Here is a 14,739-nt window from a genome sequence, read left to right on the forward strand (position 1 = left end):
AAGACCGAATATAGGGATACTGCAGCTCTGATTGGTTATGGCGCGTGGGTCGGTGTAGAGTATGGGCCTGTGTCGTGCCTGATGTCGTGCCTGTCAATACAATAGAGTCCTACTCCAATTCTCTCTGCCTACAAGAAAAATCTCTTGCATAGTTTGTTTTCTTTCAGTGTGGTTGCATTGAAAATGGCTAATATTGCGTTGATTCAATCCTAATTCGCTCAGTAAAGGGAAACGCTGACAGTGTTAACTAACAGGGAAAACTAGACCGTTTAATCTCGTACATCTCTGCGCGGGGCTGAAGTCCCGGGGAGCCGTGCGCCCACGCAGTTTATAGGGAACATGGATAATAATAACATAATATATTAACAGTAACGGAGTAAATAGGAAATGGAAATCAACTTTAAAATGGCAGGTTTCCCAGACACAGATCAAAGTTAGGCTTAGTTTAGTACTAAAAAAATCTGCTTAATGGAAAATCTCCATTGAAATAGCGGTTTAGTCCAGGACTAGGATTAATCTGTGTCTGGGGAAATTCTCTCTAAATATCAAATCGCTTTTAAATAAACCCACTGTAGACTATTGATTACTTCTACTGTCATCTCTGTAGATCAAGTATCAATCTCTCAAAAGTCCTCTCTCCTCATCTCACTCTCTTCATCACCCCCCCTCCACACACAAAAAAAAAAAGAGACTAAAACATGAAAATGAAATCTTCATCTACGTATATTAAAATGCTAAAATATAAAATTGTTTGTAGATCTTTGTTTCATTCTGAACAGCTGTTGGGTCTAATGACCACAGAGATCCGAGAACTACAGTTACGTTCTTATATATTGGCACACATAAAATAATTCACAATTTCTTCTAAAAAAATAAGTTGACATTGAAAAAAAAAAACTGTGCGTTCACACGTATATTAGTTTGATTAACAACTGCACAGGACCAAGAAAACAAAAGTCACGTCAAAGTCAGAAAATGTCCTGGACTAAAGTATTCCAAATCCATTTGGTTGGAAGCAGGTGATTATCTCCCCAACCAGTCCCAACCAGTCCCAACCAGTCTCAACCAGTCCCAACCAGTCCCTACCAGTCTCAACCAGTCCCTACCAGTCCCAACCAGTCCCTACCAGTCTCAACCAGTCCCAACATGCTTATAGTACTGACAACACAACCAGTCTCAACCAGTCTCAACAGTACTGACGATAACAACCAGTCTCAACCAGTCTCAACATTACTGACGATAACAACCAGTCTCAACCAGTCTCAACATTACTGACGATAACAACCAGTCTCAACATTACTGACGATAACAACCAGTCTCAACATTACTGACGATAACAACCAGTCTCAACCAGTCTCAACCAGTCTTACAATACATGTATTGGACACATGGAAACTGGATATAGACAAACGCGCGCACACACACAAACCTGTCTTACACACAGCTCGAACAAACACCTGTCTTACACGCTCACAACACACACCTGTGTTACACGCTCACAACACACACCTGTGTTACACGCTCACACACCTGTGTTACACGCTCACACAACACACACACACACCTGTGTTACTCCTTCCGCATGCTTGGATTCGGCTGACCCAAACGAGGGTACTCTCATGCTCCCTTAAAAGACCTTCTCTTGAAAAACAAGAAAAAAAGTAGCGATGGTACTGTTTGTCCAACTTGAGACGCCGTAGCCAATATACACTTCCTCAAAATAATCAGAAACAATCTAAAGATAACTCAAGAAATCTGTCCCAAAATGTACGTTTTTGTCAAGGAGATGCTAGACGAACGGTTTTACATCCAACGAAGATGTTTGTTGCCTTATTTCTCAATGAAAATGATTAGTCTGTCGTTGAATGACAAACACTTATTGGAGAATCCCTACTGTTGACCAATCACTGACGAAAGGGGCGGAGACTCGGATACTGAACTTCGGCTTGCCAGGAGAAACACACACACGTCTCACACACACCTGTCTCACACACAGCTCACACACACCTGTCTTACACACAGCTCACACACACCTGCGGACTGTAGGGCCTGAGTTAGAGCATGGACCAGAAGAAGCCCATAAACATTTAATTCTTAATAAAGTAGGGCTGAGGGGACGCAACTAAAGGGTTAAACAAGAGTCTCTCTCTTAGCTTCCTCTATATAGTAACCTGAAGGTAGTGGACAGGACAGCAGCTTCCTCTATATAGTAACCTGAAGGCAGTGGACAGGACAGCAGCTTCCTCTATATAGTAACATGAAGGTAGTGGACAGGACAGCAGCTTCCTCTATATAGTAACTTGAAGGCAGTGGACAGGACAGCAGCTTCCTCTATATAGTAACCTGAAGGCAGTGGACAGGACAGCAGCTTCCTGTCTATAGTTACCTGAAGGCAGAGGACAGGTGAAACTAACAGCTTCCTGTCTATAGTTACCTGAAGGCAGAGGACAGGTGAAATTAACAGCTTCCTGTCTATAGTTACCTGAAGGTAGTGGACAGGTGAAAATTAACAGCTTCCTGTCGTTACCTGAAGGCAGAGGACAGGTGAAACTAACAGCTTCCTGTCTATAGTTACCTGAAGGTAGTGGACAGGTGAAATTAACAGCTTCCTGTCGTTACCTGAAGGCAGAGGACAGGTGAAACTAACAGCTTCCTGTCTATAGTTACCTGAAGGTAGTGGACAGGTGAAACTAACAGCTTCCTGTCTATAGTTACCTGAAGGCAGAGGACAGATGAAACTAACAGCTTCCTGTCTATAGTTACCTGAAGGTAGTGGACAGGTGAAATTAACAGCTTCCTGTCTATCGTGACATAAAGGCAGTGGACAGGAGAAACTTTAAATTAAGGCCAGCTGGGTTGACCAGGAGAGGAAGCCACAGTCGACGTTACTTTCTCAATTCCTCCTCTAGGCCTCATGGCACAGCTCCTCATCAAAACAACACTGTCCACAGTATCTTTCCCAGCCCCCTTGGCTCCTTCACCCTAAGGCATTAGTGTAGTTCCGACAGGATTGGATACATGTAAAAACATAGCCACATTTCCACCTCGCCCATCAGGGTTGTATTCATTAATAAACACCGTAACAAAATGTACTGCAGTAGAAGATTGACAAAAAATAAAAGAAAAGCGTTTCTTATTGTAAAAGTTCAGGTAGATCCCTCCCGGTTTCAGTCCGTTTTGTTCCGTTCGGTGACTAATGAACATGACCTACTTTCACCCAGTAGTTCCATATAGAATCGCTTCTGTATCCTGTGGATATGACGAATAAAGTTTGATTTCATTTCCTTTTTGATACCTACGCAATTTTTTCAGATCGAGGGCATTTAACCTTTTCTATCCCCTCACCTCCCCAGTCCCAAATGGAACCCTATATAGCACACCATATAGGGAATAGGGTGCCGATAAGGTACGTTACCCACAGGCACAGATCTGAGACCAGTTTTAAGCCTACCCCTCAAAAGGTACGTTACCCACAGGCACAGATCTGAGACCAATTTTAAGCCTACCCCTCAAAAGGGGCGTTACCCACAGGCACAGATCTGAGACCAGTTTTAAACCTACCCCTGAAAAAAGGGATGGTGCACCATTTTGGCAATTAAGCCCTTTAACTACTGACCCAGAGTCAGATAAACTCATGGATACAAATGTGTCTCTGAGTGTAGTTTAAAGGAAGTTGAAGTTTTGTGAGCCTTTGATAAACTAGTGTTAGCGTAATGACTGGAAGTCTATGGTATCAGTTAGCTGATGGCGCTAACGCCAGCATCACCTAGAGATTCAGCCACAGAAAGATTTTTTTCTTGAGCCAATGGTAAGGAACATAATTATAAATCATTTGTAGACTGCAAATTGACCGCAAGAAGCCCAAACAAATATATATACACTGACTAAAACAATCATTTCAAACCTGGCTTAGATTTGGTATACAATCACATATATCTCTCTATTATGAGAGAGAACACTTTGGTACAGATTTACAAAATCAAAATCACTTGGAACTGATTTGCAGGGGTTTTTTCAGTCTTTATGTCCAACAATAAAATAACGTAAACTTGTATTTATTTTTTGCTCAGAAAACTTGGGCGAGTGGGTAAATAAAATCGGGGCACCGGTTGGGGAACCCTGTCAGACTTTCAGTCATTGCCAAAATGTGACAATATCCCTTTAATGATTACAACTATATTTTGGGAGGGTAAAACTGGTCCAAGATCAGTATCCAGGGGCAACATCTCCCTGGGGCCTACAACAGCATGCAGGCGTTCTTCTTTCCACGTCTCTTGGCCTGTAGCGCCGCCCTGGTGGCCATCTCAAACACCTCCCTGACTCCGTCCTTGGTCTTAGCTGAGCACTCCTGACAGCCGTAGGCACCGATCCGGTTAGCCATGTCTCTGCCCTCCTCCGACTTCACTGGCTCCTAGAGACGTAGAGAGAGAGAGAGAGAGAAAAGAAAAAAAAGATTTTGTTTAGCGAGAGACGGAGAAGAGGTGACCTGTCCATCACACACGTACCCGTTTCATCTTGGAGAGAGAGAGAAGTTAACAGACACACACACCGTTAACCATGTCTCTGCTACAGGGAGAAGGGTGTCACGTACCTGTTTCATCTTGGCCAGCTCCCTGCGTGTGTGTTCGTCGTTCCTCAGGTCCTTCTTGTTGCCCACGAGGATGATGGGAACATTAGGACAGAAGTGTTTCACCTCTGGAGTCCACTTCTCTGGAATGTTCTCTGGAGGGAGAGATGTTAGTGGGTGTGTGTCGTGTTCAGTTAATTCCTCTGACTGTGTGTGTGTGTGTGTGTGTGTGTGTGTGTGTGTGTGTGTCATTAGTCGTATGTACCGGATACACACAGTATACACCAGGGGTAATGAACTCTGACCCTACGAGGTCCGGAGTCTGCTGCTTTTCTGTTCTACCTGATAATTAATTACACCCACCTGGTGTCTCCGGTCTAAATCAGTCTCTAATTAGAGGGGAATCACCTACCTGGTGTCTCATGTCTAAATCAGTCTCTAATTAGAGGGGAATCACCTACCTGGAGTCTCATGTCTAAATCAGTCCCTAATTAGAGGGGAATCACCTACCTGGTGTCTCATGTCTAAATCAGTCCCTAATTAGAGGGGAATCACCTACCTGGTGTCTCATGTCTAAATCAGTCCCTAATTAGAGGGGAATCACCTACCTGGTGTCTCATGTCTAAATCAGTCCCTAATTAGAGGGGAATCACCTACCTGGTGTCTCATGTCTAAATCAGTCCCTAATTAGAGGGGAATCACCTACCTGGTGTCTCATGTCTAAATCAGTCTCTAATTAGAGGGGAATCACCTACCTGGTGTCTCATGTCTAAATCAGTCCCTAATTAGAGGGGAATCACCTACCTGGTGTCTCATGTCTAAATCAGTCCCTAATTAGAGGGGAATCACCTACCTGGTGACTCATGTCTAAATCAGTCCCTGATGAAAGGGGTATCACCCACCTGGTGTCCCAGGTCTAAATCAGTCCCTGATTAAAGGGGTATCACCCACCTGGTGTCCCAGGTCTAAATCAGTCCCTGATTAGAGGGGAATCACCCACCTGGTGTCCCAGGTCTAAATCAGTCCCTGATTAAAGGGGTATCACCCACCTGGTGTCCCAGGTCTAAATCAGTCCCTGATTAGAGGGGAATCACCCACCTGGTGTCCCAGGTCTAAATCAGTCCCTGATTAAAGGGGTATCACCTACCTGGTGTCCCAGGTCTAAATCAGTCCCTGATTAAAGGGGTATCACCCACCTGGTGTCCCAGGTCTAAATCAGTCCCTGATTAAAGGGGTATCACCCACCTGGTGTCCCAGGTCTAAATCAGTCCCTGATTAAAGGGGAATCACCCACCTGGTGTCCCAGGTCTAAATCAGTCCCTGATTAAAGGGGTATCACCCACCTGGTGTCCCAGGTCTAAATCAGTCCCTGATTAAAGGGGTATCACCCACCTGGTGTCCCAGGTCTAAATCAGTCCCTGATTAAAGGGGAACAATGAAAAAATGCAGTGGAACTGGGGGTATACACCGTCCAACAAAACACTTCCTGATCTGAGGGGGTATACACCATCCAACAAAACACTTCCTGATCTGAGGGGGTATACACCATCCAACAAAACACTTCCTGATCTGAGGGGGTATACACCGTCCTACAAAACACTTCCTGATCTGAGGGGGTATACACCGTCCTACAAAACACTTCCTGATCTGAGTTGGAGGGGGTACACACCGTACAACAAAACACTTCCTGATCTGAGGGGGTATACACCATCCAACAAAACACTTCCTGATCTGAGTTGGAGGGGGTATACACCGTACAACAAAACACTTCCTGATCTGAGTTGGAGGGGGTATACACCATCCAACAAAACACTTCCTGATCTGAGGGGGTATACACCATCCAACAAAACACTTCCTGATCTGAGGGGGTATACACCATCCAACAAAACACTTCCTGATCTGAGGGGGTATACACCATCCAACAAAACACTTCCTGATCTGAGGGGGTATACACCATCCAACAAAACACTTCCTGATCTGAGTTGGAGGGGGTATACACCGGCCAACAAAACACTTCCTGATCTGAGGGGGTATACACCGTCCAACAAAACACTTCCTTGCTGTGTGTGTGTTGTATGTTACCTAAACTATCTGGGCTGTCTACAGAGAAGCACATGAGTATAACGTCAGTGTCGGGGTAGGAGAGAGGTCTCAGTCTGTCATAGTCCTCCTGTCCTGCTGTGTCCCATAACGCTAACTCCACCTGGGAGAAAGAGAGAGAGAGAGGAGAGAGTCATTTAGCACAGTGGTTAAGGAAGTCAATCCAGCTTTCAACATATTCTTCAAAGTTGTAATAGTAGAATGTACAAGGTGACATTTCTAAATCGGGTATTGCATCATCAGTTCCTCTTGTCCTGTCAGTCATTGCAGACCTTAGTTAGCTATTTATAACTTTTCAGAAACATCCAGATCAACTATGCCCATGTCAACTAACGTTTTTTAGCCCATAGATTCTGTTTTTAGCCCATAGATTCTGTAGTAATGTTTGAGTCACTGAAATACCACATGAATAAACATTACACATGGCAAAACGTATACAACTGCAGGAAATTAGCTTTAAACCTGCTAAATGTTCTCAAGAAGGGTGTGAACAGTGCTTCTGCCCACAGAAAGACGTGGTGCATGATGGGATGATTTAGCAGACACTACTACCCAGGGCAGTTTGTGCATTCATCTTCAGATAGCTAGGTGGACCAGTCATAGTCAGTACATTCATCTTCAGATAGCTAGGTGGACCAGTCATAGTCAGGACATTCATCTTCAGATAGCTAGGTGGACCAGTCATAGTCAGGACATTCATCTTCAGATAGCTAGGTGGACCAGTCATAGTCAGGACATTCATCTTCAGATAGCTAGGTGGACCAGTCATAGTCAGGACATTCACCTTCAGATAGCTAGGTGGACCAGTCATAGTCAGGACATTCATCTTCAGATAGCTAGGTGGACCAGTCATAGTCAGTACATTCATCTTCAGATAGCTAGGTGGACCAGTCATAGTCAGTACATTCATCTCCAGATAGCTAGGTGGACCAGTCATAGTCAGCACACTCATCTTCAGATAGCTAGGTGGACCAGTCATAGTCAGGACATTCATCTGCAGATAGCTAGGTGGACCAGTCATAGTCAGGACATTAAACTTCAGATAGCTAGGTGGACCAGTCATAGTCAGGACATTAAACTTCAGATAGCTAGGTGAGACAACCTCATATCACAGTCAGTACATTCATCTCCAGATAGCTAGGTGGACCAGTCATAGTCAGGACATTCATCTTCAGATAGCTAGGTGGACCAGTCATAGTCAGGACATTCATCTGCAGATAGCTAGGTGGACCAGTCATAGTCAGGACATTAAACTTCAGATAGCTAGGTGGACCAGTCATAGTCAGGACATTAAACTTCAGATAGCTAGGTGGACCAGTCATAGTCAGTACATTCATCTTCAGATAGCTAGGTGGACCAGTCATAGTCAGGACATTCATCTTCAGATAGCTAGGTGAGACAACCACATATCACAGTCATAGTCAGGACATTCATCTTCAGATAGCTAGGTGGACCAGTCATAGTCAGGACATTCATCTTCAGATAGCTGGGGGGACCAGTCATAGTCAGGACATTCATCTTCAGATAGCTAGGTGAGACAACCACATATCACAGTCATAGTCAGGACATTCATCTTCAGATAGCTAGGTGGGACAACCACATATCACAGTCATAGTCAGTACATTCATCTTCAGATAGCTAGGTGAGACAACCTCATATCACAGTCAGCACATTCATCTCCAGATAGCTAGGTGGACCAGTCATAGTCAGGACATTCATCTGCAGATAGCTAGGTGGACCAGTCATAGTCAGTACATTCATCTCCAGTTAGCTAGGTGGACCAGTCATAGTCAGTACATTCATCTGCAGATAGCTAGGTGGACCAGTCATAGTCAGCACACTCATCTTCAGATAGCTAGGTGAGACAACCACATATCTCAGTCATAGTCAGCACATTCATCTTCAGATAGCTAGGTGGGACAACCACAAATCACAGTCATAGTCAGGACATTCATCTGCAGACAGCTAGGTGGACCAGTCATTGTCAGTACATTCATCTTCAGATAGCTAGGTGGACCAGTCATAGTCAGGACATTCATCTTCAGATAGCTAGATGAAACAACCACATATCTCAGTCATAGGAAGTAACTTTTCAGCAAAGGCAGTGCTAGTTGGGAAGTCAAGGGGGTGGAACCATTTTGTCATTATATCCATCACTTTCAGGTGGAAACCAGTTCCAAGGGTCTGGTTTGGAATTGGGCCCAAGAGAAAATGAGGACACGGTCAGTTTGGTTTGGAACTAGGACCCTGGCTGAGGCTCACCTGTTTGCCGTCGACCTCGATGTCAGCCACATAGTTCTCGAACACAGTGGGCACATAGACCTCTGGGAACTGGTCTTTACTGAAGACGATCAGCAGGCAGGTCTTCCCACACGCTCCGTCTCCCACTATCACCAGCTTCTTCCTGATTGCAGCCATCTATATGAGGGGGAGGATCGAGAAAGAGGGGAGAAGGAGAGGTGAAACAGGGGAGGTGGAAGAGAGACAGGGGGAGAGATGGAGAGAGGGACGATAGAGATTAACACTCATATTATACCACTGCATCCCATCTTTGTTTCCGTTTAGCCTGCATAGTGATACCCTGATTTTAGCCTACTTCACAAAAGGTAGCTCAGGGTTTCTTGTTCCTGGGGTAATTTTGTTTATAGCCCTTAACTATTACACCTGATACAGATGATATGTGTATTCATATTGACCTAGATCAATTTTGTTCATGGGCGGATGGTAACCTAGCGTTTAAGAACATAAAGGCCAGTAACTGAAAGTTTGCTGGTTCGAATCACCAAGTCAACCATGTGAAAAATCTCTGTGCCCATGAGCAAGGCACTTAACCATTAGTCGCTCTGGATAACAGCGACTAAAATTACTAAAATGTAAATGTTCATATGAATGAAATACAGTGTTCTTGCATATGACCAAGGAATGATAACTTAAATGTCATAAGGGAAACATATTTGAGATAATTACTATATCTAGCTAGCTAACGTTGCCTTGGCCAGCTAATGTTATTAGCTAGCTGGCGTTAGCTAACTAATTAGCTAATAAACTAGACAGCAAATACAAAAGTAACCACGAACAATCAAGTAAACACATTGTTAGTGAGAAATATTGTGTGTGTTTTTGTTTATATTTCTTGTAAATAGTTAACGGTTTAGTTTGGTAATTTGCTAGTTAGCTAGAAAAAGGCAGTAAGTATTGTAAGGATACGCCTGACGCCCAAAACCGGTAATTCATGTCAGAATGTATACACATTTGGTTAAGGGTTTAAGGTTAGGAGTTAGTGGTTGGTTTAAGCGTCAGCTGTGTCCTTTATATTCTTTCCCAGTTAGATAGCCAGCTAGCTTATGCGACAACAAGTTAGCTAGCTAATGTTTGGTTGTCAATACTTTGAGCTCCATTTGCGGTTTTAAAAAGTCATGGCTATAGATTTCATAAGTGTTTTAGTTATATATAATCATCAATATACGGTTGTTACGCAACTGTATTAGATAAAGATAGTTAAAAGAAGGAATAGCTAGATTAAAGTGATGCTACCGTCTGTTAGCTCTGTTTCGGGTTGTCGCCGCTTCTCTTCCGGTCCGAGCTGAAATCCCCGCCCACTTTGGACTGCCACGCACTGGCAGCATATAGAGAGACCTAGACAGGACTAGATCTACAGATCTAGCTTAAAAATGTCTACAAATCTCAACAACAACAAAAATCTAATTGGAAAGAAACAGTGAAAAGATTGCATCATACTAACCCACCGGTTTTGTTTTGATTTGCACTTTACAAGAAATAGCAAGAAATAGCATAACACAAATAATATCCACATGAATCAAAGAAAGGAAAGAAGTCAAAGAGTAAAAAACAAAAAACAAGTGATAAAGAAAATGTATAAATATATTTAGAAAAATAAACTAATTTCAGAAGTTGACCCAGGTCACCCCCCAGGTCACCCCCCAGGTCAACCCCCAGGTCAACCCCCTCTCCCCAGGTCATCCACCCTCTCAAGCTCACTCTTTGTTCTGGCACCTCCCGATTTACAAATGAAGCACTGGACTCTTTATATAATACTAAATAATATGTTCTGATTTAGACTGAGCCATTATTCTGCTCCTGTCGAACAGGGGCAGGGGGGAAAATACGTTATCCATATTTAAATAGCAAATGGGAGACGCTTTCCTGTGGTTCCTCTTCATGCCAACTCTGGTTGTAAAGCGAAGGACTGTGCTTAATATATGGAAAGTTGATAAATAAATATAGTAGACCTAGCCTATAGAAAACTGATAAATTAATATAGTAGACCTAGCCTATAGAAAACTGATAAATTAATATAGTAGACCTAGCCTATAGAAAACTGATAAATTAATATAGTAGACCAAGCCTATAGAAAGCTGATAAATATAGTAGACCTAGCCTATAGAAAACTGATAAATAAATACAGTAGACCTAGCCTATAGAAAGCTGATAAATAAATATAGTTGACCTAGCCTGTAGAAAGCTGATAAATATAGTATACCTAGCCTATAGAAAACTGATAAATTAATATAGTAGACCTAGCCTATAGAAAGCTGATAAATATAGTAGACCTAGCCTATAGAAAGCTGATAAATATAGTAGACCTAGCCTATAGAAAGCTGACAGGATCCTGACAGGCCATCAAAACACTGTTTTCTCAGACAATAGCATAGCCTATAGAAATGCAGCTCAACAGGAACACTAATTTCATTCCATGCACCAACCAGCTACGAGAAGCTGGCTCTCACTGTGCAACGGGTTCTGCTATTATGCTGAATGCCAGGGCTCTAATGAAGTCTATGGTTTGATTTTTGGTTGCATTTGCATTGATGTCAGAGTGATTGAAAGGGACAATAGATCGCTGTGTACCTGCCATTGGCAACTGGCTGTTAGCAAGTACTTAAGGGCTTGTAAGTAAGCATTTCACTGTAAGGTGTTACAGTTGTATTTGGCACATGTGACAAATAAAATGAGATTTAATTTGGGAGGCTACTAATGACCATCAGCGGCATCAGAGGACAGTTTTGGAGAAGCCTAGTTACTGTGACTAAACTGCCACATGTAATTTGACTGAGGTCATGTGTCTCCTGATTGCCGTGTGGCGGCAACATGGTCACCGTAACAGCCCTACCGTGAGAAATGTTTTTCGGCAAAACAGAAAATAGTCCACTAGGACTGTAGTACAGCTGGTAGTCTACCCTAACACACGGCAAAACAGAAGGGCATTTTATGTAGGCATAGTGACACTTACAATGCATTTTCAGACATCTCCAAGATCCAGGAATCATACAGGATTGAAGTTCAATGTTCTAATTCAATTATGTTGTAGTGGAGGGTACTGTAGTGGAGGGTAGACTACCGGCAGTACTGTAGTCCTAGTGGAGGGTAGACTACCAGCAGTACTGTAGTGGAGAGTAGACTACCGGCAGTACTGTAGTCCTAGTGGAGGGTAGACTACCAGCAGTACTGTAGTGGACAGTAGACTACCAGCAGTACTGTAGTAGAGGGTAGACCACCAGCAGTACTGTAGTGGAGGGTAGACTACCAGCAGTACTGTAGTGGAGGGTAGACTACCAGCAGGACTGTAGTAGAGGGTAGACTACCAGTAGTACTGTAGTGGAGGGTAGACTACCAGCAGTACTGTAGTCCTAGTGGAGGGTAGACTACCAGCAGTACTGTAGTCCTAGTGGAGGGTAGACTACCAGCAGTACTGTAGTGGAGGGTAGACTACCAGCAGTACTGTAGTAGAGGGTAGACTACCAGCAGTACTGTAGTGGAGGGTAGACTACCAGCAGGACTGTAGTAGAGGGTAGACTACCAGTAGTACTGTAGTGGAGGGTAGACTACCAGCAGTACTGTAGTAGAGGGTAGACTACCAGCAGTACTGTAGTAGAGGGTAGACTACCAGCAGTACTGTAGTGGAGGGTAGACTACCAGCAGTACTGTAGTAGAGGGTAGACTACCAGCAGTACTGTAGTGGAGGGTAGACTACCAGCAGGACTGTAGTAGAGGGTAGACTACCAGCAGGACTGTAGTAGAGGGTAGACTACCGGCAGTACTGTAGTCCTAGTGGAGGGTAGACTACCAGCAGTACTGTAGTGGAGGGTAGACTACCAGCAGTACTGTAGTAGAGGGTAGACTACCAGCAGTACTGTAGTGGAGGGTAGACTACCAGCAGGACTGTAGTAGAGGGTAGACTACCGGCAGTACTGTAGTCCTAGTGGAGGGTAGACTACCAGCAGTACTGTAGTGGAGGGTAGACTACCAGCAGTACTGTAGTGGAGGGTAGACTACCAGCAGTGCTGTATTGGAGGGTAGACTACCAGCAGTACTGTAGTGGAGGGTAGACTACCAGCAGTACTGTAGTGGAGGGTAGACTACCGGCAGTACTGTAGTGGAGGGTAGACTACCGGCAGTACTGTAGTTCTAGTGGAGGGTAGACTACCGGCAGTACTGTAGTCCTAGTGGAGGGTAGACTACCAGCAGTACTGTAGTGGAGGGTAGACTCCCGGCAGTACTGTAGTCCTAGTGGAGGGTAGACTACCAGCAGTACTGTAGTGGAGAGTAGACTACCAGCAGTACTGTAATTACTCTTAGGACACTTACCCAGAAAGACTCACAGCTGTAATCACTCTTAGACACTTACCCAGAAAGACTCACAGCTGTAATCACTCTTAGACACTTACCCAGAAAGACTCACAGCTGTAATCACTCTTAGGACACTTACCCAGAAACACTCACAGCTGTAATCACTCTCAGGACACTTACCCAGAAAGACTCACAGCTGTAATCACTCTTAGGACACTTACCCAGAAACACTCACAGCTGTAATCACTCTCAGGACACTTACCCAGAAAGACTCACAGCTGTAATCACTCTTAGGACACTTACCCAGAAACACTCACAGCTATAATCGTTGCCAAAGGTGCTTCTACAAGGTATTGACTCAGGGGTGTAAAAACGTATGTAAAATAAGATATTTCTGTATTTCACTTCCAATACATTTGCCAACATGTATAAAAACTTGTTTTCACATTACACTATGGAGGTATTGTGTGTAGTGGATGAGAAACACAAACGATTTCATCCATTTTGAATTCAGGCTGTAACAACAAAATGTGGAATAAGTCTAGGAGTGTGAATACTTCCTGAACGCGCTGTAGATAATATCCCCAAAGCCTGAAATAGACATAAAAGTGGCCTGGACAAATTTCCTTCCTATCATCAAAAGGCAGACATGCTTTGTTTCTGTAAAAGAAACCAACCTTAAACTTCAATTTCTTCACCAGCTCAGTGACATTATTTTTAGGACAGTTTGTCATCGAGCCAGATACAATGATATTTGTAAGGAAGGAACTTGCTCGATTTGTGTGCTGTTCAAACATGTCATTACAAGTTATTTTAAATCTAGGTTGTGTGGACAAAGAAAAAAAGCATGCATTTTGTTTTGTTTGCATTCAGCACTAACTTAGATCCAATAGTGACCTCGTTTTGTTTGCATTCAGCACTAACTTAGATCCAATAGTGACCTAATTTTGCTTTGTTTGCATTCAGCACTAGCTTAGATCCAATAGTGACCTCATTTTGCTGTGTTTGCATTCAGCACTAACTTAGATCCAATAGTGACCTCGTTTTGTTTGCATTCAGCACTAACTTAGATCCAATAGTGACCTCATTTTGCTGTGTTTGCATTCAGCACTAACTTAGATCCAATAGTGACCTCTGCAGTGGTTGAAAATCAGACTTTAAATGTGAAACGGCTTGGTCCAGCAATGGAATACAACACTATCATCAGCATACAAATGAATATATACATATATATTTTTTTATAACATTACCAATGTTATTTACATAGATTGTAAACACTAGTGGGCCGAGTATCGGACCTTGGGGAACCCCTTTATGTAACTCAAGGAACTCAGATTTCACCCCAGCTACCTTGATGGCCTGAGTTCTGTCATTGAGATAATTATGAAAACATTGGCAAGCATCAGTACCCAACCCTATGGAGGACAGCTTATCCAACCCTATGAAGGACAGCTTATCCAACCCTATGGAGGACAGCTTATCCA

General features: G+C 43.4%; 1 protein-coding gene across 1 annotated transcript; it reads right to left on the reverse strand.

The window, feature by feature from the left end:
* Nucleotides 1–243: 243 nt before the first annotated feature.
* LOC110529252 (rho-related GTP-binding protein RhoA-A) lies at nt 244–10,299 on the reverse strand. Its single transcript, XM_021611369.2, has 6 exons — nt 10,202–10,299; nt 8,930–9,085; nt 6,650–6,770; nt 4,592–4,722; nt 1,559–4,411; nt 244–1,509 (listed from the first exon to the last, which is right to left on the reverse strand). Exons 2-5 carry the CDS (start codon nt 9,083–9,085, stop codon nt 4,238–4,240), a joined length of 582 nt encoding a protein of 193 aa, XP_021467044.1. The 5' UTR covers nt 10,202–10,299; the 3' UTR covers nt 244–1,509; nt 1,559–4,237.
* Between the last annotated feature and the right edge of the window lie 4,440 nt (nt 10,300–14,739).

The sequence above is a fragment of the Oncorhynchus mykiss genome, chromosome 9 (assembly GCF_013265735.2).
Source record: "Oncorhynchus mykiss isolate Arlee chromosome 9, USDA_OmykA_1.1, whole genome shotgun sequence".
In the NCBI taxonomy this organism is placed as follows: Eukaryota; Metazoa; Chordata; class Actinopteri; order Salmoniformes; family Salmonidae; genus Oncorhynchus; species Oncorhynchus mykiss.

Bases quoted from the DNA above. Each gene is read 5' to 3' on its own strand.
- LOC110529252 (XM_021611369.2), bottom strand. From the start codon at position 9,085: ATGGCTGCAATCAGGAAGAAGCTGGTGATAGTGGGAGACGGAGCGTGT. The intron at 4,723-6,649 runs GTAACATACAAC...CTCTCCCTCCAG, and splicing joins AGACAGCCCAGATAGTTTAG to AGAACATTCCAGAGAAGTGG. The intron at 4,412-4,591 runs GTACGTGACACC...CTACGTCTCTAG, and splicing joins AGCTGGCCAAGATGAAACAG to GAGCCAGTGAAGTCGGAGGA.